General features: G+C 49.0%; 1 protein-coding gene across 1 annotated transcript in view; it reads left to right on the forward strand.

The window, feature by feature from the left end:
- The window catches only part of LOC123353426 (venom factor-like), a 57,171-nt gene that overhangs the window by 26,136 nt on the left and 4,264 nt on the right, over positions 1 to 26,771 (forward strand). Inside the window, exons 22-35 of the mRNA XM_044994491.1 lie at positions 1,916 to 1,973; positions 4,583 to 4,669; positions 5,303 to 5,506; positions 9,220 to 9,295; positions 10,505 to 10,664; positions 12,794 to 12,889; positions 14,649 to 14,799; positions 16,948 to 17,111; positions 18,528 to 18,686; positions 19,726 to 19,876; positions 22,105 to 22,156; positions 24,952 to 25,039; positions 25,538 to 25,627; positions 25,954 to 26,059. Of these exons, the coding sequence (XP_044850426.1) occupies positions 1,916 to 1,973; positions 4,583 to 4,669; positions 5,303 to 5,506; positions 9,220 to 9,295; positions 10,505 to 10,664; positions 12,794 to 12,889; positions 14,649 to 14,799; positions 16,948 to 17,111; positions 18,528 to 18,686; positions 19,726 to 19,876; positions 22,105 to 22,156; positions 24,952 to 25,039; positions 25,538 to 25,627; positions 25,954 to 26,059 (1,642 nt within the window). The remainder of the gene's footprint in view (positions 1 to 1,915; positions 1,974 to 4,582; positions 4,670 to 5,302; positions 5,507 to 9,219; positions 9,296 to 10,504; positions 10,665 to 12,793; positions 12,890 to 14,648; positions 14,800 to 16,947; positions 17,112 to 18,527; positions 18,687 to 19,725; positions 19,877 to 22,104; positions 22,157 to 24,951; positions 25,040 to 25,537; positions 25,628 to 25,953; positions 26,060 to 26,771) is intronic.

Raw genomic sequence — 26,771 nt, forward strand, 5'->3', positions numbered from 1 at the left:
GCCTAGTTGCTGCACGTAACTCTGCAGGTGTGTCTGCAGGGTGTCCCATGAGAGACCCAAGCTCAGCTGCTAAGCCCCCTAGTGTCTTGCTCCTTGGACCAGCGCCCTCAGTGGGCTCCATTTCTGCAGTAAAATTGTGGGAGGACGTTTTAAAGATATTCTCACACACTTCATGGAAAATGTTGCTGGTGTATCTCAAAGAATCATCTCATGAGCCCTCACTGCACATGAAGGATGGTCCAGTGGTTAAAGTATTGACCTAGGGCGTAGGAGACTTGGTTTTGATTCCCTGCTGTGCCACAGACTCCCTGTGTGACCTTGGGTAAGTCACTTAGTCTCTCTGCACTTCAGTTACCCATCTGTAAAATGGGGATGTTAGTGCTGCCCTATGTCCCAGGGGGGTTGTAGCAATAGATCCATGCAAGACTGTGAAGCACTCAGATACTACAGTGATGAGGGCCATGATAAACCCTCCCAAACATCTTTAGGCTGGCCCTGTGAACAGTGGTCTGATATTGGAGGACATGAGTCAGTTATATTTGAGAGCAGAAGGGCCAGAACTGACTCTTCCAGCTTGCCCATGGAAAATCAATGCCATTTGGCCTCTTAACGGGAGACTTCACTTGGGGATCAGGGGTCCTTCACTGAGAACTGAAACAACGTATAGCCGTGAGAACACCAATTCCTTACCCTGCGCGGTTCTAGGGGGAAAGCTCAGTTCTAGGGGTAAATTCATTCCGGGTAAAGCTCCACTGAAGTCAGGAGATGTACACCAGGGTGGCATTTGGGGCTGGGAAATGGGGCTTCCCCCTTTTCCTTCCAAGATGCAGCCAGACCAAAAGGAAACATTCCTTCTCCCGTTTCTTTCTCCAGACCTGAGGGAGAGCTCTGGGAAGCGCGAAAGGCTTGTCCCTTCCACCAACCGAAGTTGGTCAATAAAAGATATTACCTGACCCCCCCTGCCCTTGTCTCTCTCTCTTATCTTGGGATTGGGGGGGCCAAGGGACCATGGCCCTCCCACTTTAGCCACGGGCCCGGCCCCCAGCCCTTCCTCTTCCCCCCCCCAAGGCCCCGCCCCCTGGCCAGACTGGAAGCTGGAGCCCGGCCCAGGTAAGAGCGGCCCAGGGAGCCTGGGCTTCTGTGGGGAGCCGCAGACCCTCCACCTGCCTGGGGGAGGGGCTGAGAGCAGCCCCTGGCCCATGTCCCCACCCCCTGGGGTCGGGGTAAGAGCTGCACGGGCAGCTGTGGGTAGCCGCAGACCCTCCACCTGCCCTAGGCAGGGACGTGGGCTGGGGGCTGCTCTTGGGCCCTCTGACCCCGGGCAGGGGGTGCGCCCTGGGCTCCCCAGCTGGGGTCCAGCTGCCAGCTTGGCTGGGGGGCGGGACTTTGGGGGGAGAGGAGGGGCAGGGCCACAGAGGGCATGGGGCCTCATGGGCCCCCCACTTTGGGGAAGAATCCATCGCCCACAGGAGCCAACTTTTCAAAGAGCCGGGGGTGCTCGACCCCCAGGCTCCGCCCCCACTCCATCCCTTCTCCCAAGGCTCCACCCCTCCTCCCAAGGCTCCACCCCTCCCTGCCTCTTCCTGCCCCCTCCCCTGAGCGTGTCCTCGCTCCTCCTCCCAACCTCCTGCACGCTGCGAAACAGCTGTTTGCAGTGGGCAAGGGGCGTGGGGAAGGAGAGGGAGGTGCTGATCCGCGGTGGGTGACAAACACTTGGGGGGGAGAGAGAGAGCTGATGTGGGGCTGCCGCTGGGTGCTCAGCACCCACCAGTTTTTCCCTGTGGGTGCTCCAGCCCCAGAGGACCCACGGAGTCGGTGCCTATGCCGTCACCCCTGTCCTGGGACCAACCTGGCTACAACGCTGCAAATAACTTTTGTTCCACTTTGATCATGTGTTCTTGTTCTTCCCTCCTAGCCTGAAGGGATGAGAGTAAGCCGGACTATGTCCGCTCAGCTGGATCCAGCTGCAGCAGGTGAGTAACCACAATGATTTGTCTTTATGTAGCGCCTTTCCTTCTGCAAGCGCCCAGTGAGCACACAATGTATAGACAAGCGACGGTATCTCATTTTTGGAGCCCTCGTATCTTTCAAACGCTTTTCCCAATTTGCCTCAAACTCGCCAGAAAAATTCTGCACCTGCCATACGATCGTGCCTGGGGATTTTCAAACGGATCACTTCGGTTTTTGGCGACATGTGAGGCTGCCAGTGGAAGACTTGCATCAGTTCCATGGAATACCCCACACTGGTTTAAAGTTTGTGTGAAATATTGACATTCCTGGTCTTTGCCTTACACAATCATGTATCACCACAGCATTATATCCTTTTGAGATACTTACACATACCATAGTAATTGAGTGTGACAGGTTAGAACCCCCACATCCGAGGTGCCACCTGATGTGCTGGAGTTCCACTGCGTCCGCCCATTCCACCAGCCTGGGCTTCCTCACTCCGTTCTTGCTGTGCCAGGCCCTCAAGCCTTTTCTGGCCCAGACATAGGTAAGACCACAACCAGCAGCAGACACAGACTGAAATCAGCTCTGTGAGGGAAGATTCAGCTTGGGTGTTTACCCAGCACTCACGTGCACACCTCATTTGGGGTGTGAACCCAAAATAATATTGTCTTGCGCTGTATAGAGAGAGAGGCACGATGCAAGCTCATAAAAATCTCCCCCTTCCTCAACATGGAGGGAGATATGCACAGCTCTTTGCCCGCCCCTTCCCCCCAGATATGAATTGCACAAATTGGGTTTTGGAATAAACTAAAAACAATTTTATTAACGATAAAGGGTAAATGGTATGTGATTATACAGGACAGCAAACAGAACAAAGCAGATTACTGAGGAAATAAAACAAAACATGCGAACAAAGCTTAATATACTAAAGAAACAGGGTACACCTTGTAATTTCTCACCCTAAATGATGTTTTAGGCAGGTGGCCGAGTTTCTGCAGATCAGAGTTCCAGTTATGTCTCTTAACAGGGTAAATCCCTGTTCTCAGCCTGGACTCAGCCTTTCCTTCAGATGTTTTTAGCAATCTTCCTTCTTGGATGGGAGGCAAAGGAGAAAAGGTCTGATTGCCTTACTTCCCAGCCTTAAATAGAATATACATAAGGCAGGAATCTTTTGTTTCCCAGTCTGACCCCCCACCCCCACCCCGCTACCTCTTAATGGAAAAACACTGAAAGCCCACGATGGGGGTCTAGTACCAGGTGAGCCGATCACCTGACCTTGTAGTGTCAAAGCAGCAACCCCAGGAGCGTCTCAGGAAGGCGCTGAGATTAGTATCTTCCAAGTCTTGTTGTTCTTCCTAATGGCCTATTGAGGCTGATTGTCTATTGTCTGGTGGGCGTTCCCCCAAATACACACATAGTTGTAATTGTTACATAGTCAATATTCCTAACCTCAGATACAGAAATGATACATGCATACAAATTGGATAGCCACATTCAGTAGATCAGAACATTTCCAATGATACCTCACATGACCCATCTTACATAAAACATATCTTAGTTGTGCCACATTCATATCATAACAATATTTCTATGAAGAATATGGGGTGCAGTGTCACACTGAGCACCTCATGATCTTTAATGTACTTATCCTCACAACACACTTACGAGATAGGGAAATGTTTTTATACCCATTTTACAGCTGGGGAGACTGAGGAACCAAGCTATTAACTACTAGCCCAAAGGCATACAGGGAGTCTGCACCAGAGTAAGGAATGAGTCCAGGTTCTCAGTCCAAGGATAATGTCTTAACCAGTGAACTAATGTTCCTCTCAAAGGAGTCAGACACAAATCAAAACAGATTTTGGTCACACAATGTTGAGCACATTTATAAGCAGTTAATAAAGGGTTTAAAATATTACTATATGTTAGAAGCGGGGTGCAGACATGAACAGTATGTGTTGCAGATATCAATAGAAGGTGTTGTAGTGGTTATAAGCAACCTATTGATCTGCTGAACTCTAAGAATCTGTAACAATTGATTAGCCATTTATTAAAACATTTATTAAGAAGTTGTCAATCCTTTTATAAACTCTGTGTAATCATACTTTTGAATATAAAGTGTGACACGGATTTTGCTATTGGCTGATGGAACAGGTAGCTCTCAAGGATAGAAGAGAACATTTTAGAAAATGTTTGATTCCAAAACTAGACATGATTCTCCATCACTGGAGGCAACAGAGGAAGAATGGAGGCCCAGCCCTGGACTGGTGCCTCTGGGCACTACTGCGGTACAAATAATCATAATTAATAATAAAGTGAAAAGTAGTGGAGAATCATGCCACTAATATTAATGTCTTTATCATCGCTTTAAATCAGCTGAATTCATGCCTGTGATCACACAGCCGGTTTAGCTTATTCGGAAGTCAGCAGTATGAATCCTGGGACAATCAGTTTGGACTGCAATGTCACCACCCCCCTCTCATCTTAGTACCTTCCTCCATCTCCCTCCACAGGGCATCATTTCAGGCTCTGTATGAAGGCAGGGAGCCTGTAACCCAGGAGAAATAGCAGCTGCAAAGCCAACAGGACGCTCATATTTTCACTGTGGGTTCTTTTCTCCTTTTCACAGGTGGGGAACAGATGATAAAGGTGAAAGCTCCAGATATAAATGATATCATTCCAGATACTGTACCAGAAACCAAAGTCTCCATCACTGGTAAATAAGAGCCTGTGATTGTGAAGTGCTTAGAAATCATACTGAGTGAAACTCAGAAGTTCGTAAGACTGTTGGGCCAGAGGTCAAGAAATGGACCAAATGTTACACACTCTTACAAGTTTTTTCCTAGTGTGCGAGCAAGTTTTTAGTCGAGGAAGAAATACAGTGGCGGTGTTCTTTTTGTGAATTTTCTTTAGGGGAGCTGTGGAAAGCAGCAGGAGCATTTGCTTTCATCTCTGTTACTAGAGTTGTTCCCTGGGAACTGAGAAGTAGTGTTTGGGGCCAAGATCCCAGAGAGAGAGGACTGACCTGCATGCTGTTTGCAACTCCCTCTGCTCCAGGACTGGTGTGCATAGTGTAAATGAAACAAGTTGCACTGAAAATATACCCAGACTCCACATCACTGACTTCTCTTCCAACCTGCAAGGTCCCAGCAGGGGTTTGGATCAACTGAACCAGTCTTAGGCCCCAGTTCTACAGGGTGGTGGGTGCCCCAGACTCCAGGGGGCATTGAGGCACATTTCAGGTTCAGAATGTTAAGTCTACAGAACCCATTGAGGGATCACTTTCTCCCCATTCCCACAAGCCACCACGCCCATGCTTGAATTCACACCAGGTTCTTCTCTTGGCCAGGAAACCCCGTGGCTCAGGTTGTAGAAAACTCTATTGACGGGGCCAAGCTGAAGCATCTTATCGTGGTGCCCTATGGGTGTGTGGAACAGAACATGATCAGTTTGACCCCAACGGTCATTTCCACCTACTTCTTGGACAGCACCAACCAGTGGGAGGCGATGGGGGTGAATCGCCGGGCTGAAGCCATCAACCTGATCAGGAGGGGTAAGAGGCTTTCCTGGGTGACAGCAGGACCTTCTCCAGACTCCTGTTCATTACTAGGGCTTGGTTATTCCTGCATATGGCTATTGGGTGGGGGCCAGGATGGCTAAGGCGAGTGGTGTCAACCTATAGAATACCCCCGGGGAATTCTGTGCCAAAAATGAAAAATTCTTTCACAATATTTTAAAATTCTGCAAAATTCTACATATTTTATTTGTCAAAATAACACAATATAATCATGCCAGTTTCAATTATTTTGGTAGTTTATTACACAATACCCATGAGCAAGTTTGTCTGTAACAATACAGACAACAAAAAAGTTTCAGGAAATGTTTTTTGACAAATAGATTCCTTACTAGGCATATTCCTATAGAACTCGGAGTAATTCATTTAAACTACAATACAGAAATGTATTTCCTGCACCCCTCAGAAGCAGTGCAAAGGTCTGGGGGAGCCGGGAGTGAAGGTGGAGCTGAGGGAGAGGGTAGTAATGGCTGGGAGGAGCCTTGCTGTGGATTTGAAGGGTTGTTGGGTGTGGGTGGGAGAAGTATGGAACATGTGGGGGTTTTTGGGTCGGGGGGAGCAGGGGCGGCTCTAGGAATTGCGCCGCCCCAGGCAGGGCGGCACACCACGGGGGGTGCTCTGGTGGTCGCCAGTCCCGTGGCTCCGGTGGACCTCCTGCAGACGTGCCTGCGGAGGGTCCGCTGGTCCCGCAGCTCCGGTAGACCTTCTGCAGGTATGCCTGTGGATGCTCCACTGAAGCCCCGGGACCAGCGGACCCTCCGCAGGCACGCCTGTGGGAGGTTCACTGGAGCCACGGGACCAGCGGACCCTCCGCAGGCATGCCTGCGAGAGGTCCACCGGAGCCGCCTGCCGCCCTCCCACGGCATGCCACCCCAAGCACACGCTTGGGGGGAGAGATTGTTAGGAAGCCTCCCCGCTGCAGACCCTGGCTGACCCCTAGCCTTTCTCATTCAGTCAGGCACATCTGCCCTGTCCCCAAGTGTCCCTGTACCCCCAGTTCCCATGTGTCCCTGCACTTCCACTCAGCCACCTCCTCCCCATGCAACCCTGCACCCCCACTTAGCCACCCCTCCTCCCCCTGTGCCCATGTCCCTGAACCCCCACTCAACCACCCCTCTTCTGTCTGTTCCCATGTATCCCTCCCCTACCCGTCCGTTCAGCCCCCGCCCCAGTCTGTCCCCCCCACTAGTCCTTCTGAACCCATCTTTGACACACACACCCAGCAGCCCCATGTGCTCCATGCTGTCCATCCCCCCATATCCCATGCCTCCTGACCTGGCCCCATGGGCAGAGCACTGAGGAACACAGCTTCTTCTCTTCCCTAGCTGCAGCTGGGGCTGCTCCCACCCGGGAGCAGCCACCCTCCGTTCTGGCACCAGTGCAGCCCATGGTGGGTGAAAGGTGTAACTGCAGAACCTCTCTGGCTGAATGTATTTTCTGCAGACAAAAAAAATTCTGCATGGGACACGAATTCTGCCCGTGCACAGTGGCACAGAATTCCCCCAGGATTATAATAGAACCATTTTCCATATGCTCCCAGCTCAGATCTATCTCACCTCAACAATTAAATTGTTATTTTCCGGACTGGTGAGTCTTAGCCCACTTCCTAGTGGGACAGATGTACATAGTTGATGGTTAAAATCTGTTCCATCTTGATGACAGCAAAAAACTTACTTTGGGACGGCTGTTTGGGGGTCTTTGTGGGCTCAGTTGATGGATCTCAAGTCAGTTCCTAGCGGGACACATATCGGTGTTGCCAAAATCTAATCTGGGGGACCCAGCGGGAGCGCTGGAACCTGGTTAGACATGTAGGGGGCACTGGCACCAGAACCGTCTCCCTGCCCCCTGTTCCTCCTCTTCCCCTTGGAGAAGCCAGAGCCAGGCAATGGTAAGAGCTGCCCAGGGAGCCCGAGCTGCTGTGGGAAGCCCTGGACCCTCCACCTGCTCTGAGGAGAGGGCCTGGGTGCCTGAGAACATCTCCCAGCCCATGTCCCCACCACCTGGGGCACACCACTGCCGGTGGGAACCAGGGGCAGGGGCTCCAGTCCAGCCTCCTGCCCCCTCCAGGGGCGAGGCCTCAGGTGGAAGGGGTGGGCCGGGAGCTAGCCTACCTGAGCTGGTGGTTCACCCACCACCTGTGGCACCACTCCTCCTGTCGCCTCTGGCCCTAGGCTTGCAGTTGGAGGGGGCAACGCCTCCCCCGTTCTCCCAAACTACGCCCATGCCACCACTGCTCCACGCCTGACCGAGGCTATGTTAAAAACTGGGCGGGAATGACCTTGCACTTTTAAAAGTGTGTGTGTAGGGGGGTGGCCTTCCTAGCCCCCCTAGTTCTGGCACCCCTGGTCCCACAGGGTGTGGTGGGCCCAAATGTTCTTTGTGCCCCGGGCCCCAACAAATCTTAATCCGCTTCTGCCAAAATCCTCGCCACATCTGACCCAGGACATCTTGCAGCTGTCTCTATAGAGTGGCCAAGGTATGAATGTGTCATGGGGACTGAACTCCTCTTTCAATTACCTGTGCTGCCTCTTAGATTTCCTCCTACCTGATATCTGTGCCATGCTCAGCTCACGGCCCTGTGCGCACTAGGAGCAGAATTTCGATGTGATGAGCACATTAGCCTGAGCCAGCGTGAAAGTGACTTGGATCCTGATCTCTGGAGTGCTCGGTTTAGTTGCTTCCATGGACTGGATTCCCAGTCAAACTGGCTGCTGTTAACAAACACAGAATGGAGGTGTCATAGGTTTATTCCCCACTTTGAACTTTAGCGTTCACAAGATGGGGACCTGCATGGACTCCTCTAAACTAAAATCCTAGTTTAGATCTGGTTCTTGCTGCCACCAGTCAAGTTTTAAGTGTCTGACACACTCCCTGTTCCCCCAAAACTCTCCCTGGGGACACAGATTCAAACTTGAATCTCAACACAAAGGGAAACAACCATTTCCCCCCTCCCCTCTCCTAATGCTTATGAGAGATACCTGGATTCAAATTCCTTGAATCAAAACAAAGAGGGATTCACTTTTTCCCCCCTCCCCTTCCCCTGAAAATCCAAACAAGGGAAGAAATCAATCAAGTTCTAAAAAGAAAAGATTTTATTAAAAAGAAAGAAAGAAAGTACACTCTCTCTGTAATACCAGGATGGAAAAATATCACAGGGTCTGACTTATAAACCTGGAGAGACTTCCCCCTCCCTCCTCCTCAGAATAATCAGTAACAGCAAACAGAAATAAAGATTTTTTTCAGCAAACACACAATTGCAAATACAGAAAGCAACTCAAAAGACTAATCCACCTTTTTAACTAATACTCACTATATTGAATAGAAGAGGCTATTTCAGGAAACTTGGAGAACTTGAAGGATATGACTGGCCTCTCTTAAATCCAAAAAGAGACTAACTCCAAACAAAGAAACACAGACAAAGACTTCCCTCCACAGAGATTTGAAATTATCTTGTCCCTTGATTGGTCCTCTGGTCAGGTGTTCATCAGGTTACTGAGCTTGTTAACCCTTTACAGGTAAAAGAGACCTTAACCCTGATCTGTTTATTTATGACAGGAGGGAAGTAGGAAGCTGAGGGCAGAGATGGTGCTTTGCAAAGAGGAAGGAGAGAAGGGGAGAGGGATGACAGATGGGAGGGATAAGGCAGGAGAGGTGCACAACACATTTCAAAGACCTTTCTTTCTCCTTTTCAGGTTACACACAGCAACTGGCATATAAGAAACCCAACCACTCCTATGCAGCCTATACAAGATCACTCTCAAGCACATGGTAAAGGCAGCTTTTCTATAACGCTCTGCTGCGTTGTGTAGAGCTTCTCCTTTGTATACCATTCCTCTGGAAGACATGAGCCAGAGCAATCTATTCCCCTGGCTTCACTGAATGGACAAATTTCATGTGTAGAACTGGATCTTTAGAAAAATACACCAGGGGATTACAAACGGAGGGGACTTGACAGCATCAGAGATTGGTAATGGAATGCAGTTCCTTGTATGGTTGCTGACACCAGAGTGGCTTAGATCAGTAGAGGTCTAACACGTGTTTGTTAGAACATGATGGCTTGTGTGCAATGAATTTGGTGGGTTTCAGTCCAGTTCCCAGTGGGAAGGTGTCCACGGCGCACACAAATTCTATAATCACAGCTCTACTAGTCATGATCCCATCATATTTCATGCTAAGCAAAGTAAGACTCGGGGCACCAACTTCTCCTGGCACCGGTGGGTGCTCGACACCCCACCTCCTCAGGTCCCATCCCGACTCCACCCCTGCCCCGCCCACATTCCAACCCATTCCCCAAAGTCTCCGCCCCTCCCTGCCCCTATTGGACTCCTTCCCCAAATCCCCGGCCCCGCCTTTTCCCTGCCTCCTCCCCAGAGTGTGCTGTGTTCCCGCTCCTCCCGCCTCCCTTCCACAGCTTGTTACACTGCGAAACAGCTGTTTCGCAGCAGTAAGCGCTGGGAGGAGAAGTGAGGATGCGGCACACTCAGGGGAGGAGGCGAAGTGGAAGCAGAGGTGAGCTGGAGCAGGGCGGGGAGCTTGGCTGCCGGTGGGTGAAGAGCACCCACCAATTTTTCCCCATGGGTGCTCTAGCTCCGGAGCACCCATGGAGTCAGCGCCTATGGTAAGACTTAGTTAGTGGTTGGATGGTGGAATGCCAGTGACAACCCAATTACTGCAGGAAGTTCTGTGGCATACAGATTTCTAAGCATTCGCGTGTCTCTAATCTCACCCCTCTCCCTCTTCCCCCCCCCCCCCCCCCGCTTATTTGTGGGCAAGTAATTAAGTTACTGCAACTGATTTATTAGGTTGATCCACACAAAACCTGTCCCGACACCAATTATTGGTGAAGTTTTCATACACATTTAACTCATCCCTCAGCACAGATGGTAACACATTGGCTCAAACATCTGTGTCAAGGAGAATTTCAGGAAGGCAGGAGCGACCTTCTGACCTGATTGATTCTGCATGTTAACCCCTCAGGCTGACGGCGTATGTAGCGAAGGTCTTTTCCCTGGCTAGCAAACTAGTGCCCATACAATCTGAAGTTATCTGCGGGGCTGTGAAATGGCTGATCCTAGAAAAGCAGAAACCCGATGGCATCTTTCAGGAAAATGCTCCTGTGATGTCTAAAAGTATGATGGTAAGTTTAACCTTAGTTCCCCTAATACCCCACAGACTGTCCCCATTCTATTCAGCCTAGCAGCGTGACACTCCCTAAATCAGCAGTTTGACTCACTAAGCCAGATCCTGAAGTCTTTACTCTTTCTCACTGGATCCTCACCCAGGCAAAACCTCTGTTGAAGTCAATGGAAATTTTATCTGAAGCAGAAGTGAGTAAAAGCTGAGTAAATATTTGGTTTGGCCCAGTGTTTATGAAATTGCATCCCCCTGAGTAAGCATAGGTTATATTTGTAGCTATCGCTGGCATTTCTGAGCCTGCTTAAACAGGGACATAACATACTTCTGGGGGAATTCTGTGCCAAAAAATTAAAAATTCTGCGCACAATGTTTTAAAATTCTGTATATTTTATTTGTCAAAATAACACAATATAATCATGCCAGTTTAAATTATTTTGGTAATTTATTTCAAAATATCTGTCGGCAAGTACGTCTGTAACAATATAGACCCAAAAAAAAGATTCTGGCAATGTTTTTTGACACATAGATTCCTTACTAGGCATATTAATACAGGACTTTGAGTAGTTTGTTTAAATGACAATACAGAACTATATTTCTTGTACCTGTCAGAAGCACTGAAAAGGTTGGGGGAAGTCAGGCTGGAGAGCTGTTGGGTATGGATGAGAGAAACAAGGAACAGGTTTTTTGGGGGGCAGGGCAGGATTGCTAAGGAGCTGGGGAGCCTCCCCCATGTGGACCCTGGCTGACCCCAAGCCCTCTCCCATTCAGTCAAGCACATCTGCCCCTGTCCCCACACCTCCCATCCCCATGGGTTTCTGCAGCCCCCTCGCCCATCCCCATGAAGGATGTGGATAAATTGGAGAGAGTCCAGCGGAGGGCATCAAAAATGATTAGGGGGCTGGAGCACACGACTTATGAGGAGAGGCTGAGGGAACTGGGATTGTTTAGTCTGCAGAAGAGAAGAATGAGGGGGGATTTGATAGCTGCTTTCAACTACCTGAAAGGGGGTTCCAAAGAGGATGGATCTAGACTGTTCTCAGTGGTACCTGATGACAGAACAAGAAGCAATGGTCTCAAGTTGCAGTGGGGGAGGTTTAGGTTGGATATTAAGAAAAACTTTTTCATTAGAAAGGTGGTGAAGCACTGGAATGAGTTACTTAGAAAGGTGGTGGAATCTCCTTCCTTAGAGGTTTTTAAGGTCAGGCTTGACAAAGCCCTGGCTGGGATGATTTAGTTGGGGATTGGTCCTGCTCTGAGCAAGGGGTCGGACTAGATACCTCCTGAGGTCCCTTCCAACCCTGATATTATATGATTCTATGTGTCCCTGCAGCTTCCCTCCCCCATTCCCTCAACAATGTCAGCCCACTAGCTCCTGCCCCAGTCTGTCCCCCAGTGGCTATTCTGAACCCCAGCCTGTGGACCCCTCCACCAGCAGCCTGTGTGCCCCACTCTATCCTAACCTGGCTCCACAGGCAGGGTGCTGTGATTAACTTCTGCTCCTGGGGGAATTCTGCACCACTGGGCATGCACAGAACTTTTTTCCCCACAGAAAATACATTCTGCCCCAGAAACGCTGCAGTTCTGCCTTTTGCCCACCAGAGGCTCCTGTGGCACCCGAACAACTAACTGCATTCATGCTGCAGGCTGTTCTGGTGCCATAGTGGCCTCTAGTGAGCGAAAGGTGGAACTGCAGCGCTTCTTGGGCAGAAATGTATTTTCTGCCGGAAAAAAATTCTGCAGGACACATTAATTCTGCGTATCTGCAGTGGCACAGTATTCCCCCAGGAGTAATAACATTTGACACTGCCATGGAGGGAGCTACCAATTTCATGGGGCTGTAAGCTGGGCCATGGAGGATGTAGGAAGCAGATAGTGGTTATGTGGGGATAGGTAGATAGATCACTTCTTTTGGGGGCTGGCACGCTGTGACATTCCATTTGATGCATGGCCGTGACGGTGTGACGTCAGAACATTGCAATACTGTTATTGTAATTGGTGCCCAGATACTGTAGTGATGAGGGTATTAAAAATGCAGAGCAAAATCTCATCAATAGATTCGGTAATGTAGAGAGGTAGATAGATAATGTCATGAATTCTGTTCCTGAGGTTTGTTCTTTGTTTCCCCCTTAGGGAGGGTACCAGGGTGCTGAGCCTGAGGCATCACTAACGGCTTTCGTTCTTGTTGCATTGCTGGAGTCCAAAGACATTTGTAACAATCAGGTCCCTGTGAGTATGTCTGTCATGTATCTTCATTTATTCGCATTATTTGCCTTTCCAGATGTGGTGCGAGAACACGTGTTGGAAAGAGTTTGGCCTAAAGGAATGAATAGAGTTGCCAGATCTGAGTTCACATGTGAACTCAAATCTGCCAGATTCCACGTCCTCCAGAGATCTCAGCACAATCCTCCAGGAGCTTAGATTTATATTGTAATAATGGCAAATCCCTGCTCCAAAGATTCGTACAATCAAAATAAACCAGACAGAGCAAGGATGTATTATTACCCCCTTTTATTGATGGGGGGGAAGAGGCATGGAGAGACAACTGATGTGCCCAAGGCCATGCAGGAAATGGGTAGGAGAACCAGGAATTGAACCCAGGTTCAGGGGCGTCCAGTTGTATGGGCCTGTGGTGCCTGGGCTCCAGAAATATTCAGAGCCCAGGGGCCTGGCTCCACCAATGTTTGGGGATGGTTCTCTCCCGCATAGCATCCTCTGGCCCTGCCTGCTGGCCCCAGGCTATTTAAAAGGGCCCGGGCCGGGGGCTCATGGTGGCCACCGCCACCACCACCCACAACACAGTGGGACTAAGGCAGCTTTCTGCCCGCCCGCTCTGTGTCACTGCTGGAAGTAGCCGGTATGTCTCTGCGGCCCCTGGGGGAGGAAGGTGTTTCCCCTCCCTGAGCTGCTGCCAGAGGGGTGTGCAGGTCACTTTTGGGAGCCAACACCACCCAAGGTAAGCGCCAACACCCTGACTCCCTCCTGCATCCTTCCATCCCCCTCCCAGAGCCCACACTCAAACTCCCTCCCAGAGCCTGATCCCTCACTCCTCCCACACAAAAACTCCCTCCCAGAGCCCACACCCCTTCCTACACCCCTATCCAGGCCAGAGCCCACACCCAGCACCCAAACTCCCTCCTAGAGTCCAACCCCCTCACCCTTCCTGTACCCAAACTCCCTCCCAGAACCCACACCCCCCTGCACCCCAAACTCTGCCCCAGCCCAGAGCCCAAACCCCGCACCCAAACTCCCTCCCAGAGCCTTAGGCAGGTGGGTAGGGGACGGGACTTGGACCCGTTCTGGGCACCACCAAAAATTATCCAACCCTGCCGCTAGAGCTCAGGTTGCCAGCCCAATGTCGTCCCCGCAAGACCATCCTCCTCCTCTGATTTCTTTTTTCCTTGTTATTGCCAGTAAGAAAGAGGAATGTTCAAATATGCCCATCCAGCTAGGCCAGCCTGGTCTCCGTTTCCAGTATTTGATAGAAGCACGTATTCAGAGGGAGTGGCTAGCTCGATGGATTGTCAATGGGATATGGAGTCTTTCACTTCTAGAGACCTTGTTCCCCCCAAATTCAGACCTGCAGTGATGGAAAAATGTCATTGAGGTTTTTAGTTCTCCTTTGGGAAGTGAATTGTGGAAGGAGAGTGTATCTGCACAGTTCTTGACAGACAGGCCTCTAGATCACAAAACTCACGCTCCCGGTTGGCCCCCATGTTAGCCGTTTCACCAGGGGGACCAAGACCCAAGTGGACCACAGAGGATGCATTCCCCTCTCTAACCTCTAGGGGAGCCCCTCTAGGTCAAAGGTAAGGCACAGTGGTGGAAGGGTGTGTGTGGAGAGAATGAAATTCACCCACGATACAATTCAACGAATTGTGGGTTTTTTTAAACTATGTAATGTAAAAATATATAAATTAATAGAATTTCAGCCTGATCAGTGGGTTTGGTTTCTTGATGTGTTTTGGGTTTTTTTTGACCTCTTCAGACTCTGAAGAATGGCATTAACAAAGCTGGGGAATACTTAGCCAGAGTGTATCCATCTCTGAGAAGACCTTACACGGTGGCTCTCACGTCCTATGCCTTAGCCCTGATGGGGGAACTGGACAGCGAGAAAGTGCTTATGAGCGCTTCAACAGGTAGATTATTGGCAGGTACTCAGTACCGGAAAGATGTGGCCAAGTTGGGAGGGTGCTCACGGGGGGAGTGATCAAAGGGCTAGCGAGATCTACAACAGCTGAGAGTTTGGTGTGTGTAAACGGGTCGACTCACCCCTGCGGCGCCTCCTACTGGTTGCTCTCCAAATTTAGCTCAGTCCAGCTCCGGAGCACCCTCTGCAGGCCGGTGATCCACCTGTTCTTCTGGCCCCCGTGTCCCTTCCTAGACCCGGTGCCCCTTTCTCTGGGGTGCTGCCCCCTGGCAATAACCCCTTTCTTACTCTGCCTGGGTTTCCCCTTCCTTGGGAACCCCCCACCCTACTATCCCCACTTCGCCTCAGTAGTGGTTACTACCCAGTCTCTATTTAGCCCCCATTCGCTGGGGCAGACTGCAGTATCCAGTACTCATCATTGGCAAAGGGGGTTTGGACCTGCTGCCTTGGCCTAACCTTAAGTTGCCCTCTGCAACCTCCCAGTACCTTCTGCCCTCTGCTAGGCCGCAGCCTGGGGCTTTCCAGGCCAGAGCTCCCCAGCTCCTTAGCCTATCCTCAGCCCTGCTTCACCCTAGGTACCTTGTCTCATCTACCAAGCAGCCAGGCCCATCTCTCTCTATCACCAGTGAGAGACTGTCTGGGCTCCTGGCTTCCCTGCCTTTTATAAGGCCCTGCTCCTCAGTTTGGGGCGTGGCCCCCAGCTGCAGCCACTTCCCTAATCAGCTCAGCCCTGTCAGGCCACTTTTTAAACCCCTTAAAACCCCGGAGCAGGGGTCCACCCTGCTACAGTGTGGTTTCGTTTAACAGTGAGTATTGTCTAGTTGGCCTGATATTATTCTAATCTGTTTTACAGTGACATCCAACCCAGATCAGGGCCCCCTTTTGCTAGGCACCTGGCAAGAGACAGTCCCTATCCCATGATGCTTAAAGTCGAGTTCAAAGGCACCTATTCAAATTAATTAGGCCCAATGGGAGTGGGTTGCTTACTTCTTTCAGGCTGCTTTGAAAATCACAGTTTGCATAGACAAAGCAGACTGATGGGGAAGCTAAGACCCAGAGTGTCTACGCTGCCATAAAAGACCCGCAGCAGGCCTGGCTCAGCTGATTTGGGCTTGCAGGGCTTGGGGAATGGGGCTAGAAAACTGCAGCATGGCCACTCAAGCTTGGGCTCTGAGACCCTGCTGGGACTTCCCAGAGTGGGGGCTTCAGCTCAAACTCAAACAATTTTTCAATTTTATAGTCCCGCAGCCCGATCCCCAAGAGCTCAAGTCAGCTGACCCGGGCCAGCTGCAGCTGTGCCATGGGTCTTTTATCGCAGTAGATATGTACCCTATGCAACTTGTGTCACGGAATTGGGGGAGACAAGGCCCTGCATCCCCGGCATCCTGCGATTCACCGTGACTCTCAGCCAGCCAGTAAAACAGAAGGTTTATTTAGATGACAGGAACACGGTCCAAGACAGGTCTTGCAGGTACAGACAACAGCACCCCCTCAGTTAGGTCCATCTTGGGGGGGCCCCCGGGAGGCCAGAGCCCCATCTGGGCTCCCCTCCTTTTTCCCAGCCAGCTCCAAACTGAAACTCTCCAGCCCCTCTTCTCTGGCTTTTGTCTCTTTCCCGGGCCAGGACGTCACCTGATCTCTTTGTTCTCCAACACCTTCAGTTGGCATCTTTCCAGAGGGGCCCAGGCCATCAATTGCCAGGAGACAGGGTGTTGGCCATTCTCTGTGCAGACAGTATCACAGGGGCCTTCTTGGGCTTTGTAACAATCAAACACCCTGATCCCCTCACCTAGATACCTAAGAAATGCATAGGGCAAACTGAGGCACCCACACAGTATTCAGAGAAAACATTCCCAGTCCATCACAACTTGTCCAAAATAGCTTGTTGCAGAGCTGGGAACTGAGCCCCGATCCGAGTCCTAAGCCAGCGTCTTAACTGCAAGACCAGTTGTCCTTTCTGTAGCACTTAGATATTTTCTGTGAGAATATCTATGTAGCTATGGATTTGCATCCCACTGACCATTCTTCACATGGGTATGGTTCAAAAGGTGGTATTTTCCATTTGGAGCTGCTCAAAACGTGCTGTTCTGTGTCCTGGTGAAGATTATTCTAGTTCTCGTTCTTTTATCGCATTTAGAGGGAAATCGCTGGGAAGACTCGAACGCCGCCACCTTCAGCATTGAGGCCACCTCGTACGCTTTGCTGGCCTTGCTGCGCGCGAAGAAGTACGAATTGCTCAATCCCATTGTCAGATGGCTGACAGAGCAGAAATTCTATGAAGGGGGGTATGGATCTACCCAAGTGAGTATAATCTTTGGCAGGCATAACAATATGTTTTGTGGGAAGATCTCCCAATAGAAGGAATGGAAACCCCATCACTTGATCCACTGAGAGGGAGACTCCACCGTAGGGAACAATTGTGTGTTAGTCCAGGAGGTGGACATGATAACCTAATATAAATTCATCGTTTCCAAGGTCAGAAGGGACCGTTTTGAGCGTCCGTTCTGACCTCATGTATAACACAGACCATAGAGCTTCCCAGTCTAATTCCATTTTGAACTAGAACAGAGCTTTCAGAAAAACATCCAATCTCGATTTTAAAAATTGCCCGTGGTGGAGAATGCACCATGACTCTTCCCAAATTGTTCCAACGGTTAATGATCCTCGCTGTTATACATACTTCATATGTATCTTTTTATGTCTATAAATTGCCACTAATTTTATGCCCCATACAGTTGAGACATGGCTCCTATTAATCCTAGAATTATAAAAATATAGGGCAGAACGGGCCCTCATTAGGTCATCTAGTGCAGTGGCTCTCAACCTTTCCAGAATACTGTACCCCTTCCAGGAGTCTGATTTGTCTTGTGTACCCCCAAGTGACACCTCAACTTAAAAACTACTTGTTTACAAAACCAGACATAAAAATACAAATGTCACATACACTATCACTGAAAAATTGCTGAGTTTCTCATTTTTACCATATAATTATAAAATAAATCAATTGGATTATAAACATTGTACCTGCATTTCAGTGTATAGTATATAGAGCACTGTAAGCAGGTCATTGTATGAAATTTGAGTTTGTCCTGACTTCGCTAGTGCTTTTTATGTCGCCTGTTGTAAAACTAGGCAAATATCAAGATGAGTTGATGTAACCCCTGAAAGACCCCTGTGTACCCACAGGGTAACGTATATACCCCTGGTTGAGAACCACTGATCTAGTCCAATCCCCTGCACTGAGGTAGGACGAAGTATTACCTAAATCATCCCTGACAGGGTTTGTCTAACCTGTTCTTAAGAAACACCAGTGACAGAGATTCCACAACCTCCCTAGGTAATTTGTTCCAGTACTTAACTATCGTTACACTTAAAAAGTTTTCCTAATGTCTAACCTAAACATAAGGCCTATAGTGGCCTATAGTGGATGGATAACCATTTCCACATGAGCCTCTGCTACTGGGCTGGCTCATGTTTGTGTTAATGACTATATGTTCATCACTGCACAAAAATATACCTCCTGCTATCCTGTGTAACATCTAACGCTGAGAGTTAACTGTTGTATTTTCAGTTCCTATTCATTAAGCAGTCAGGGTTGGATTCTGATCTCATTCACAGGCCACTGGGGTAATTCAGGAGCAAAAGGGATGCAGGCCCTTGGTTCGTGGCAATAGGACAATAAGGTGTAACCCTCTTGTCTTTTTCCTGGTCTTCCAGGCGATCATAATGGTGTTCCAGGCTCTTGCGCAGTACCAGATAGACATCCCCCTACACAAGGAGCTGAATTTGGATATTTCTGTTCTTCTGCCTGAACGTGCCCACCCCCTCACTTACAGGATTCAGTATGAGAATGCTATGGTGCTCAGAACGGCGGAGGTACTGTTTTTTCCTGCTGCCACAATTCCTACTGTGTGCCCCTTCCTGACCATGCGCTAGGACGGCTGTGAGGGCAATCCAAGCGTCTGTGCTCTGGATGCCCAGGGTGCTTCATGCTCCTGCAGTCTGAAAGGAGTCCAGCCTCTGCCCAATCTCAGGGTCCTTAGGCACCACAGACGCTGACTTTTTTCTTTTTCCCAGTGGGTGCTCAGCCCCGCCCTTGCTCCATGTACATTTGCTCCAGTGAGAGTCATTATTTCTGAAAAGTGGAACAGCTTGAACTGGAGAGCTTGAGAAAGCCCTTTATGAGACTATCCCATAGCCCCGTGGCTAGGACACCCTTGTGCAATATGGGAGACCCCAGTGCAAAACCCTTCTCCACGGGCCGAGGGGAATTGAACAAGGGTCTCCGATATCCCAGCTGAGTCCCTGACCACTGAGCTACAAGTCACAAGCAGAGCACTACCTCTTCCTGCTTCCCTTTTGTGAAATTACCCCTTAACAAAGGCTTCTTTCCACCCAAAATGGATTTTTTTTTTTGATTTGCCAAAATTTTTTGTAATTTTCAGATTTGGTTTGGGTTGAACCTAATTTTTTTTGCCAATTTTTTTGGACCTGTCAGCAAACCAAAAGATCAGTTTATTCATCCAGCTCCATAGTTATTTGACCAGCTCTGGGCATTACCATCAGATGGGTGTTTACTGTCCTGCAAGAGATGAGTTGGGAGGTCTCCGTTCACTGATGGCGAATCCCCATCACTCTTGTTGACAGGCTCAGCAGAGAAGCTAACGGCTGAAGGGGTGAATGAGAGTGAACTCCCTTCCGTAATAAGACTTAGCATTTATATACTGCTTTATAAGAACAAATGTAAGCACATTAAGGGGCAGTAGGCGTGTATGAAGCTCGCCCTGCACCTGTTTGGCATATAGAGAACATCAGAAATCTTGCAGGCTATCAGTCTGGCATGTTTCATTGGCACTGGCCTATTTAAAATTAAGAAATGTAAGAGTCATCCAATCTGACTGTGGATTCTTTACAGACTAAGCTGAATCAAGACTTCGTTGTGAAAGCGAGAGGCACTGGACGAGGAACCTTGACCGTGGTAACGGTTTACAATGCAAAGATACCAGAGGATACATCTCAGTGTAAGAACTTTGACTTGAACGTGTCTGTCAGGGAAGCCCAGAATGGTAAGTTACCTTCTGACTGGTTAAGTTTGCTATCGCTACCCAAACACCTACACAAGTATTTAACTTTACACACATGAGAAGTCCCATTGAAGTCAAAGAAGCATAAAATCAAATATGTGCATAAATGTTTCCAGAATTGCAGCCTAAATTAAGACCAGGAGAACAGGATGCACAGAGTGGAAGGACCAGAATAGAAATATTAGTATTAGAGCAGGACCTAGAGGCTTCAACTGAGATCAAGGACATATTGTGCCAGACACTGTACATACAAATGGTAAGAGACAGTCCCTGCACCAAAGAGCTTCCAATCTAACCAGCCAAAGGGCGGATTCCTGTTCCCTTTACACAGGGGGAATAGAGCATTTCAGTTACTTTCCCATGGAGTTTGGGTCAAAGCCATGAACTGTTAACCACCGGACCAGTGCAGAGTTGGGTGGGGTGTAAAGTAATAGTGAGGTCAAGGCAGCTAGATTAGCAAATGCAGCAATGTTTCCTAGTGGACAGAGCACTGGCCTGGTACTCAGGATATCCGGGTTCTGTTCCCTTTTTGCCACTGGCCTGCTGGGTGACCTTGGACAACTCCCCAGCTGTAAAATGGGGATAATGACACTGTAAAATGAAAATGGAAAATACTATAGAGCTAGGTATTATTATTAAGTCTTTTTTCTTTTGCTATTAGTTATCGCTAGGCACTACATGTTCCGACACAGCTGCAGGACAAGCTGCAGGACAAGCATGCTGTCATCATGACACCTGTGCTCAGCAGGGTTAGAACATCTCATTATCCCACAATACAATATGGATGAAAAGTCCGGCATGGGACTCGCTCCCTCTAAATGAGAGATGAGTCTGAACCAAGTTTAGAACTGGGTCCACCCTTCTCCCAAGGGTTGGGTGCTCAGCTCTAGGGCTCAGTTCAGCTTGCTATAGATATAAGGGTCTCAAGTTTGGGAGCATTTATGTCGCCTCATAGGTAGAGTCATCACACTTGTCAGTGGGCTCGGACTTACAGCCATCAGCGCTGAAAATGGGACCTGTTGCTTCTTTAGCTAATAACTTGGCTGACTCAACTGGCTGCTGTTCTTGATTTGAGCCACTAGATGGAGACATGAGCACACACTGAGGCTTTGTCAGTGGTTCGCAAACTTTTGTACTGGGTGACCCCTTTCACATAGCAAGCCCCTGAGTGCGACCCCCCCCCAATTAAAAACACTTTTTATCTGTTTAACACCATTATAAATGCTGGATGCAAAGCAGGGTTTGGGGTGGAGGCTGGCAGCTCGCGACCCCCCATGTAATAAAATTATGAGCCCCCCCTCCCCCAACGAGGGGTCCTGACCGCGTTTGAGAGCCCCTGGGCCATGTGCACACTACAGGCCCGGGGTGCTCGCATACCCACACAAGCGCGCATCTAGCTAGCATGAGTATAAATAGTGATGTCTCTGCTGTGCCATGGGTAAGGCAACAGAGGCACGGCTTAGCTGAGTACTGATTGCAGCGACACTACTGTTTATACTCTTGATGAGAGCTAGCATGAGCCGGAGAATCACACCCCTAGCACATAGTGTAGATGTGGCCTATGCCAGAGCCAGGATTTTGTCTTGGCCTGTTGGAGAGCTCAGGGCCAGCGAGGAGTTTTGGGTCAAGTTCTGAACTTTCCAAAGTTCAAGGGAGTTCAGATCCAAGTTTCTGATTCAGGCTTCTCTCTCCTGATAACACAAAACCACATGTCTGTGGGAGAGGCTTTTTCACTATTGCCAAACTCAAGCATTCAAAACCCATTAGTCATGTCCCCAAAAAACAATGACATCCGCTTAAAATCATGAGATTTTTAAAATAATACATTTGGGGTTTGTTTTCTTTGCCTTCTGGTTTCTTTCAGTTGCTCCCACTTCACATTTTAAAGCTTTTCTCCACAAGCTCAAGGTCTAGAAAAGGACTTTTATGCTAAGTGAAAGCTGAGATTCTCATGTGATCTTTTGTTTCCAGGAGCTGGGGCTGGGAGAAGAACAACAAAAATTGTAAGACTTATCACAAGAGTTGGCATGGCTGCTTTTTAGCCTGTGTCAGGCATCCTTCAGGGTGGCTGGTTCCTTTCGCGGGTTTTTCACCCCAGTTCTAGGATCTATTCGATTAAAGTGCTGAGTTTCCAAGTTTTGGGGCTTTCTACAAAACAAAAATGAAACTTACACCAAAAAATATTTTTTCCTTTTTTGAAACATTTATAGCTAGGAAGCCGGAAGGAGCCCTGCGTTCAGTCTTCATCAGAATCTGCACCAGGTGACAACACTGACCTTTAATGATAATGTTGAAGTTGAAGCTAGACAAAGTCAAATTTACAAACAAGGTGTAAATTTTTAACCGCCAGGGTAACTAACCATCGGAACAATTTACCAAGGAATGTGACAGATTCTCCATCATGGGCAATTTTTAAAATCAAAACGGGGAGGTTTTCTGGAAGATATGTGCTAGCTCAAACAGGAATTATTCTGGGGCAGCTCTATGGCCTGTGTTATACAGGAGGTCAGAGCAGATGATCACAATGGTTCCTTCTGGCCTTAGAAACTATGAATATTGCTACACAGGGCACACTTCCATAGAATAAGGATCAGTGTTACTGAATAACTATTACGAGCCCCAGTTCTTATCTAGCCCGTGTCATTAGGAGATATCAAAGTGCTTTATAAAGGAAAACAGTATCATGACCCCGATTTTACAGATGGGGAAACTGAGGCACAGAGCAGTGATGTGACTTGCCTAACCTCACCCAGGAGGCTTGGGGCAGAGCTGGGAATAGAAGCTAGGTCTCCTGAGTTCCACTCCAGTGCTCTATGCACTAGACCACACTGCAGCACAGCTGGATTTGTTGCTGGTCTGCATGGGAGGATCCTGGCCCAGCATGCACTGGTCTGGTATAAATCCTGCGATGGCTTCCTCAAGGAAAGTCTCTGGTTGCAGGGCCAGTGCAACCATGTAGGCGACCTAGGCAGTCGCCTAGGGTGCTGGGATTTGGGGGGCACCATTTTCTTCGGCAGCAACTGCGGCGGCCAGATCTTCGGCCGCCCTTGTCACCACCCGCATTTAGGCGGAGGGAGCTAGGGCAGGGGAGTGCAGGGAGGGCCATCTGCAGCAAGTAAGGTGGGGGGGCGGCACACTGGGGAACCTCCCGCCCCAGCTCACCTCTGCCCCGCCTCCTCCCCGAGCACGCCATGGCTGCTTCACTTCTCCCGCCTCCCAGGCTTGCGGCGCCTAAGCTGATTGGGGGAAGGTGGGACAGGGATACATGGGGATTGAGGGAGTGGGTGTCTGAGTGGGGATGGAGAGGACATATGTGGACAGAGGGTTCAAGGACCCATGAGGGTGCCTCCTCCCTGAGCATGCCGTGGCTGCTTCACTTCTCCTGCCTCCCAGGCTTGCGGCGCCTAAGCTGATTGGTGCCGCAAGCCTGGGAGGTGGGAGAAGTGAAGCAGCAATGGCATTCTCAGGGAGGAGGCGGGGCAGGGGTGAGCTGCTTCACTTCTCCCGCCTCCCAGGCTTGCGGCGCCAATCAGCTTAGGCGCTGCAAGCCTGGGAGGTGGGAGAAGTGAAGCAGCGACGGTGTACTCGGGGTGCTTGTGCTCGTGCACGGAGCAGGGGTGAGCTGGGGCAGGGGTTGCCTCAGGACGGAGGGTGGGGGGTGGAGAGCTGCCGCAATGGGGGCGCCTCAGGGTGGAGGGGGGGAGCTGCCGCGAGGAGGGAGCGCCTTAGGGTGGGGGCGTGAAGGGGGACAAGTTGGGGGAAGTTTCGCCTAGGGCGCGAAACATCCTTGCACCGGCCCTGTCTGGTTGGCATGCTTTGAATACCTAGGTCAGGAATAGAGAAGAGGCTAGGCCCTGCTGCGATGAGAGCCATAGAAGTACCTTATGTACGTTTCCACAAAGCTACCTCACTGTCCCTCTAACCTTGTCTTTAAATGCTCCTTTGCCTTAATGCCCACAAAAAAAATCGACAGTGCTTAGGCAGTGGGTGAGCTGAGGCCAGTGCCCATCATGCTGGCCAATATTGTCTCACTGTTTCTTTGGGCTCTCCCATCGGTCTGTATCCACCTGTTATATCTGGCCTTATCCTTAGACTGTAAGACCTTTGGGGCAGGGAACGCCTTTTGGGTCTATGTTTTTACAATGATTGGGGTTCTAGGCACTACAATAATTAAGGATACCTAGAGAGAGAGGGACAGATAAATAGACTTTATAGCTAATTCCCAGCATTGTCATGGAACCGTTCTGGCTAGAAACTTCCAAGCAACTAGTTCCTCCTCTTATTCCAGGCTATTTCAACAAATGAGCACTTTCGTTGAATTTCTGTCCAAATGGCCAGTTCCACAAGCAAAGCAGCACATTTTGTTCCAGTGCCTGTTGATTTTCAGGCACGACATGTTTGAAAAGGATGCATTTTCCACTCAAATAAGGAAGGAAGGCCCATATTTGGGTGTAAAAATGCTACATGTTGCATTCTTTTCTTTCCCATGCAAATCGACTTGGGTTTTATTGAATTTTGAAAATTTGAATCAAATTGCAAAGAATATTCGGTTTTGGGGTTTTTAATTTTTCACTGTCCCTCATTGCACCTGGAGCATCTAAGCAAGGGAAAAGACCCAGATCTACAAAAGTATTTAAATGGCCTAATAATGCAGATAGGTGCCTAGTGGGGAGTTAAGTGAGATAAGTGACTAACTCCCATGGACGTTCAGTGGGAGTTAGGCACCTAACCTGCTGATCTGCTTTGGTAAAACGCTTTAGGTGCTGAAATACCTTAGTAAATCTGGCTCTAAATGCCTCAGACAGATGTGCTTTACCGCTTAATACCATACTGTGTTGGTGGGAGCTTCAGAAATGTATGGATACTGTGGGGAGAGATGGAGGGGTGTACGTGGGGATAGAGAGAGAGAGAGATGGGTGTATATGGGAATGGATGCTCATGGGCTATAGATTTTCCTAGAGGACAGCAGAAAAAATATTAAGAACTGGCAAGTCAATATCAAAATGGGTTTCTCGGTGTTATATTTTGATGCAAGGGCATTTTCTTTTCCCTGCTAGGTACCTCGGTGCAGTCGATGCCACAATGTCAATCCTCGATGTCTCCATGCTCACGGGCTTCTCGCCAGATGTGGAGGATCTGACCAGAGTATGTCGAAATCACCCGAGCTATTCAGTAGAACAGGAAGGCTCAGGCTAAGCAGAGCTTAAAGCTCCAGCTGGGGGAGGTTCTTCCCACTGTCTGAGATGCGGAAGCTACACGAGGAGGTTAGAGGCTGGATGGCATCAGGCCATGGAGCTTTTCAGTTGTAGGAGAGCAGGTCTCCTCTGGTCAGCAATGGAAACTCATTACCATCAGGCAGTATTGTGTTGCCTATGTGAAACAGGCCCCCATGCATACAGAAATCATGATCGTCAGTAAGGACTGTACCTGGGACCCTTAGCCCTATCCTCTTGCACATGACCTAAAGCAGTAACTCAGCTCGAAATAGGGTCGGGCATTATACAGGCCTGCCACTAGAGGGAGATATGATCACATCCATATTGTAGGGCTTAGTAGTGGGGATTAACTCATTTTGGTGCAGCTTCAGGATTTTGCGTCCCTGCCTTACCGTGATGCCTTTTGTGTTTCCTTCGTTGTGTTTAGCTTTCCAGAGGGGTTGACAGATACATTTCCAAGTATGAAATTGACCGCTCTCCTTCGGACAGAAGCACCCTCATCATCTACTTGGACAAGGTAAGACTTTACAAGGGTGTTCTCTGATCTTGTGTTAAATTCAGGAACTACTGTTGCAGGCTCCCGCTTTAGCCAGTTTGCACACCCAGGTGTCCCCAGAGACACCCAGGTATAACTGATGGCAGAATCGCCTGCAGGATAAATTGTGCACAAGACCTATGGTCTTTAATGGGAGATGCACCAGCTAACACCAACGACTGAATCTGATCCCCCGTGTATCACTCTTTCTCCTTCAACCTTTCTCTCTTTCATGCCTTTTTGTCTCCTCTGCTATTTCTTCCTTTCCAAAGACCTAAGCATTCCTTTTCTGTTCTTTCCCCACCTAGGTTTCACATACGGAGGAGGAATGCCTGCAGTTTAAAGCTCACCAATTTTTTGAAGTTGGTCTCATTCAGCCGGGGTCTGTCAAAGTCTATGAGTATTACTCTTTAGGTAACAGTGGGCTGTATCTTTTCTCATCCCTGGGGTCATGTCCAATATGTCCCTTTCCCCCAGACACTCAGAAGAGTTTTCTCTGTTACCATGGCAGTAAACATGCTTATGGGAATACAGAAATTGATCAGGTGCATGAATAAGGAAAGCACGGGTAGTCACACTAGCTAGAATGAAAGTGACAAGAGTTCTCATTCTTCATGCATCAAAGCATGAGCTGATCACCAGTCGGGAGCAGTAAAGAACAGACAAGCCATGTGGCACTGTAAGGTGCATTTCATGCCTTCCTATGTAGTATCTGGCCTTGGTCTCTGTCTAAGAGAGGATACAAGAATCTAATACAGCTGATTCAGGAAATTCATATCCAGATCCAAACTTCCACAAAGCTTGGGCTGCTCAGAAGCTGAGAGCAATAAATCTTTGGAACGTGCTACCACAGGAAATCTTTTGATGTCATCATGGAATTAAAAACACAAGGTGAGGGAGATATTGTATTTTATTTGACCAACTTCTGCCGGTGAGAGAGACAAGCTTTTGAGACACAGAGCTCTTCTTCAAGTCTGGGAAAGGTACTCCGAGCGTCACAGCTAAAGGCAAGGTGGAACAGATTGGTTAGCATAAGTAGTTTAACATTTAGTCTGGCCTTAAAAGCTCTCAATCTATGAAAAGAAGATACAAGATTTGATTCAGGGTCATCTCTAGATAAAATGGC

The sequence above is a fragment of the Mauremys mutica genome, chromosome 20 (assembly GCF_020497125.1).
Source record: "Mauremys mutica isolate MM-2020 ecotype Southern chromosome 20, ASM2049712v1, whole genome shotgun sequence".
Taxonomy (NCBI): Eukaryota; Metazoa; Chordata; order Testudines; family Geoemydidae; genus Mauremys; species Mauremys mutica.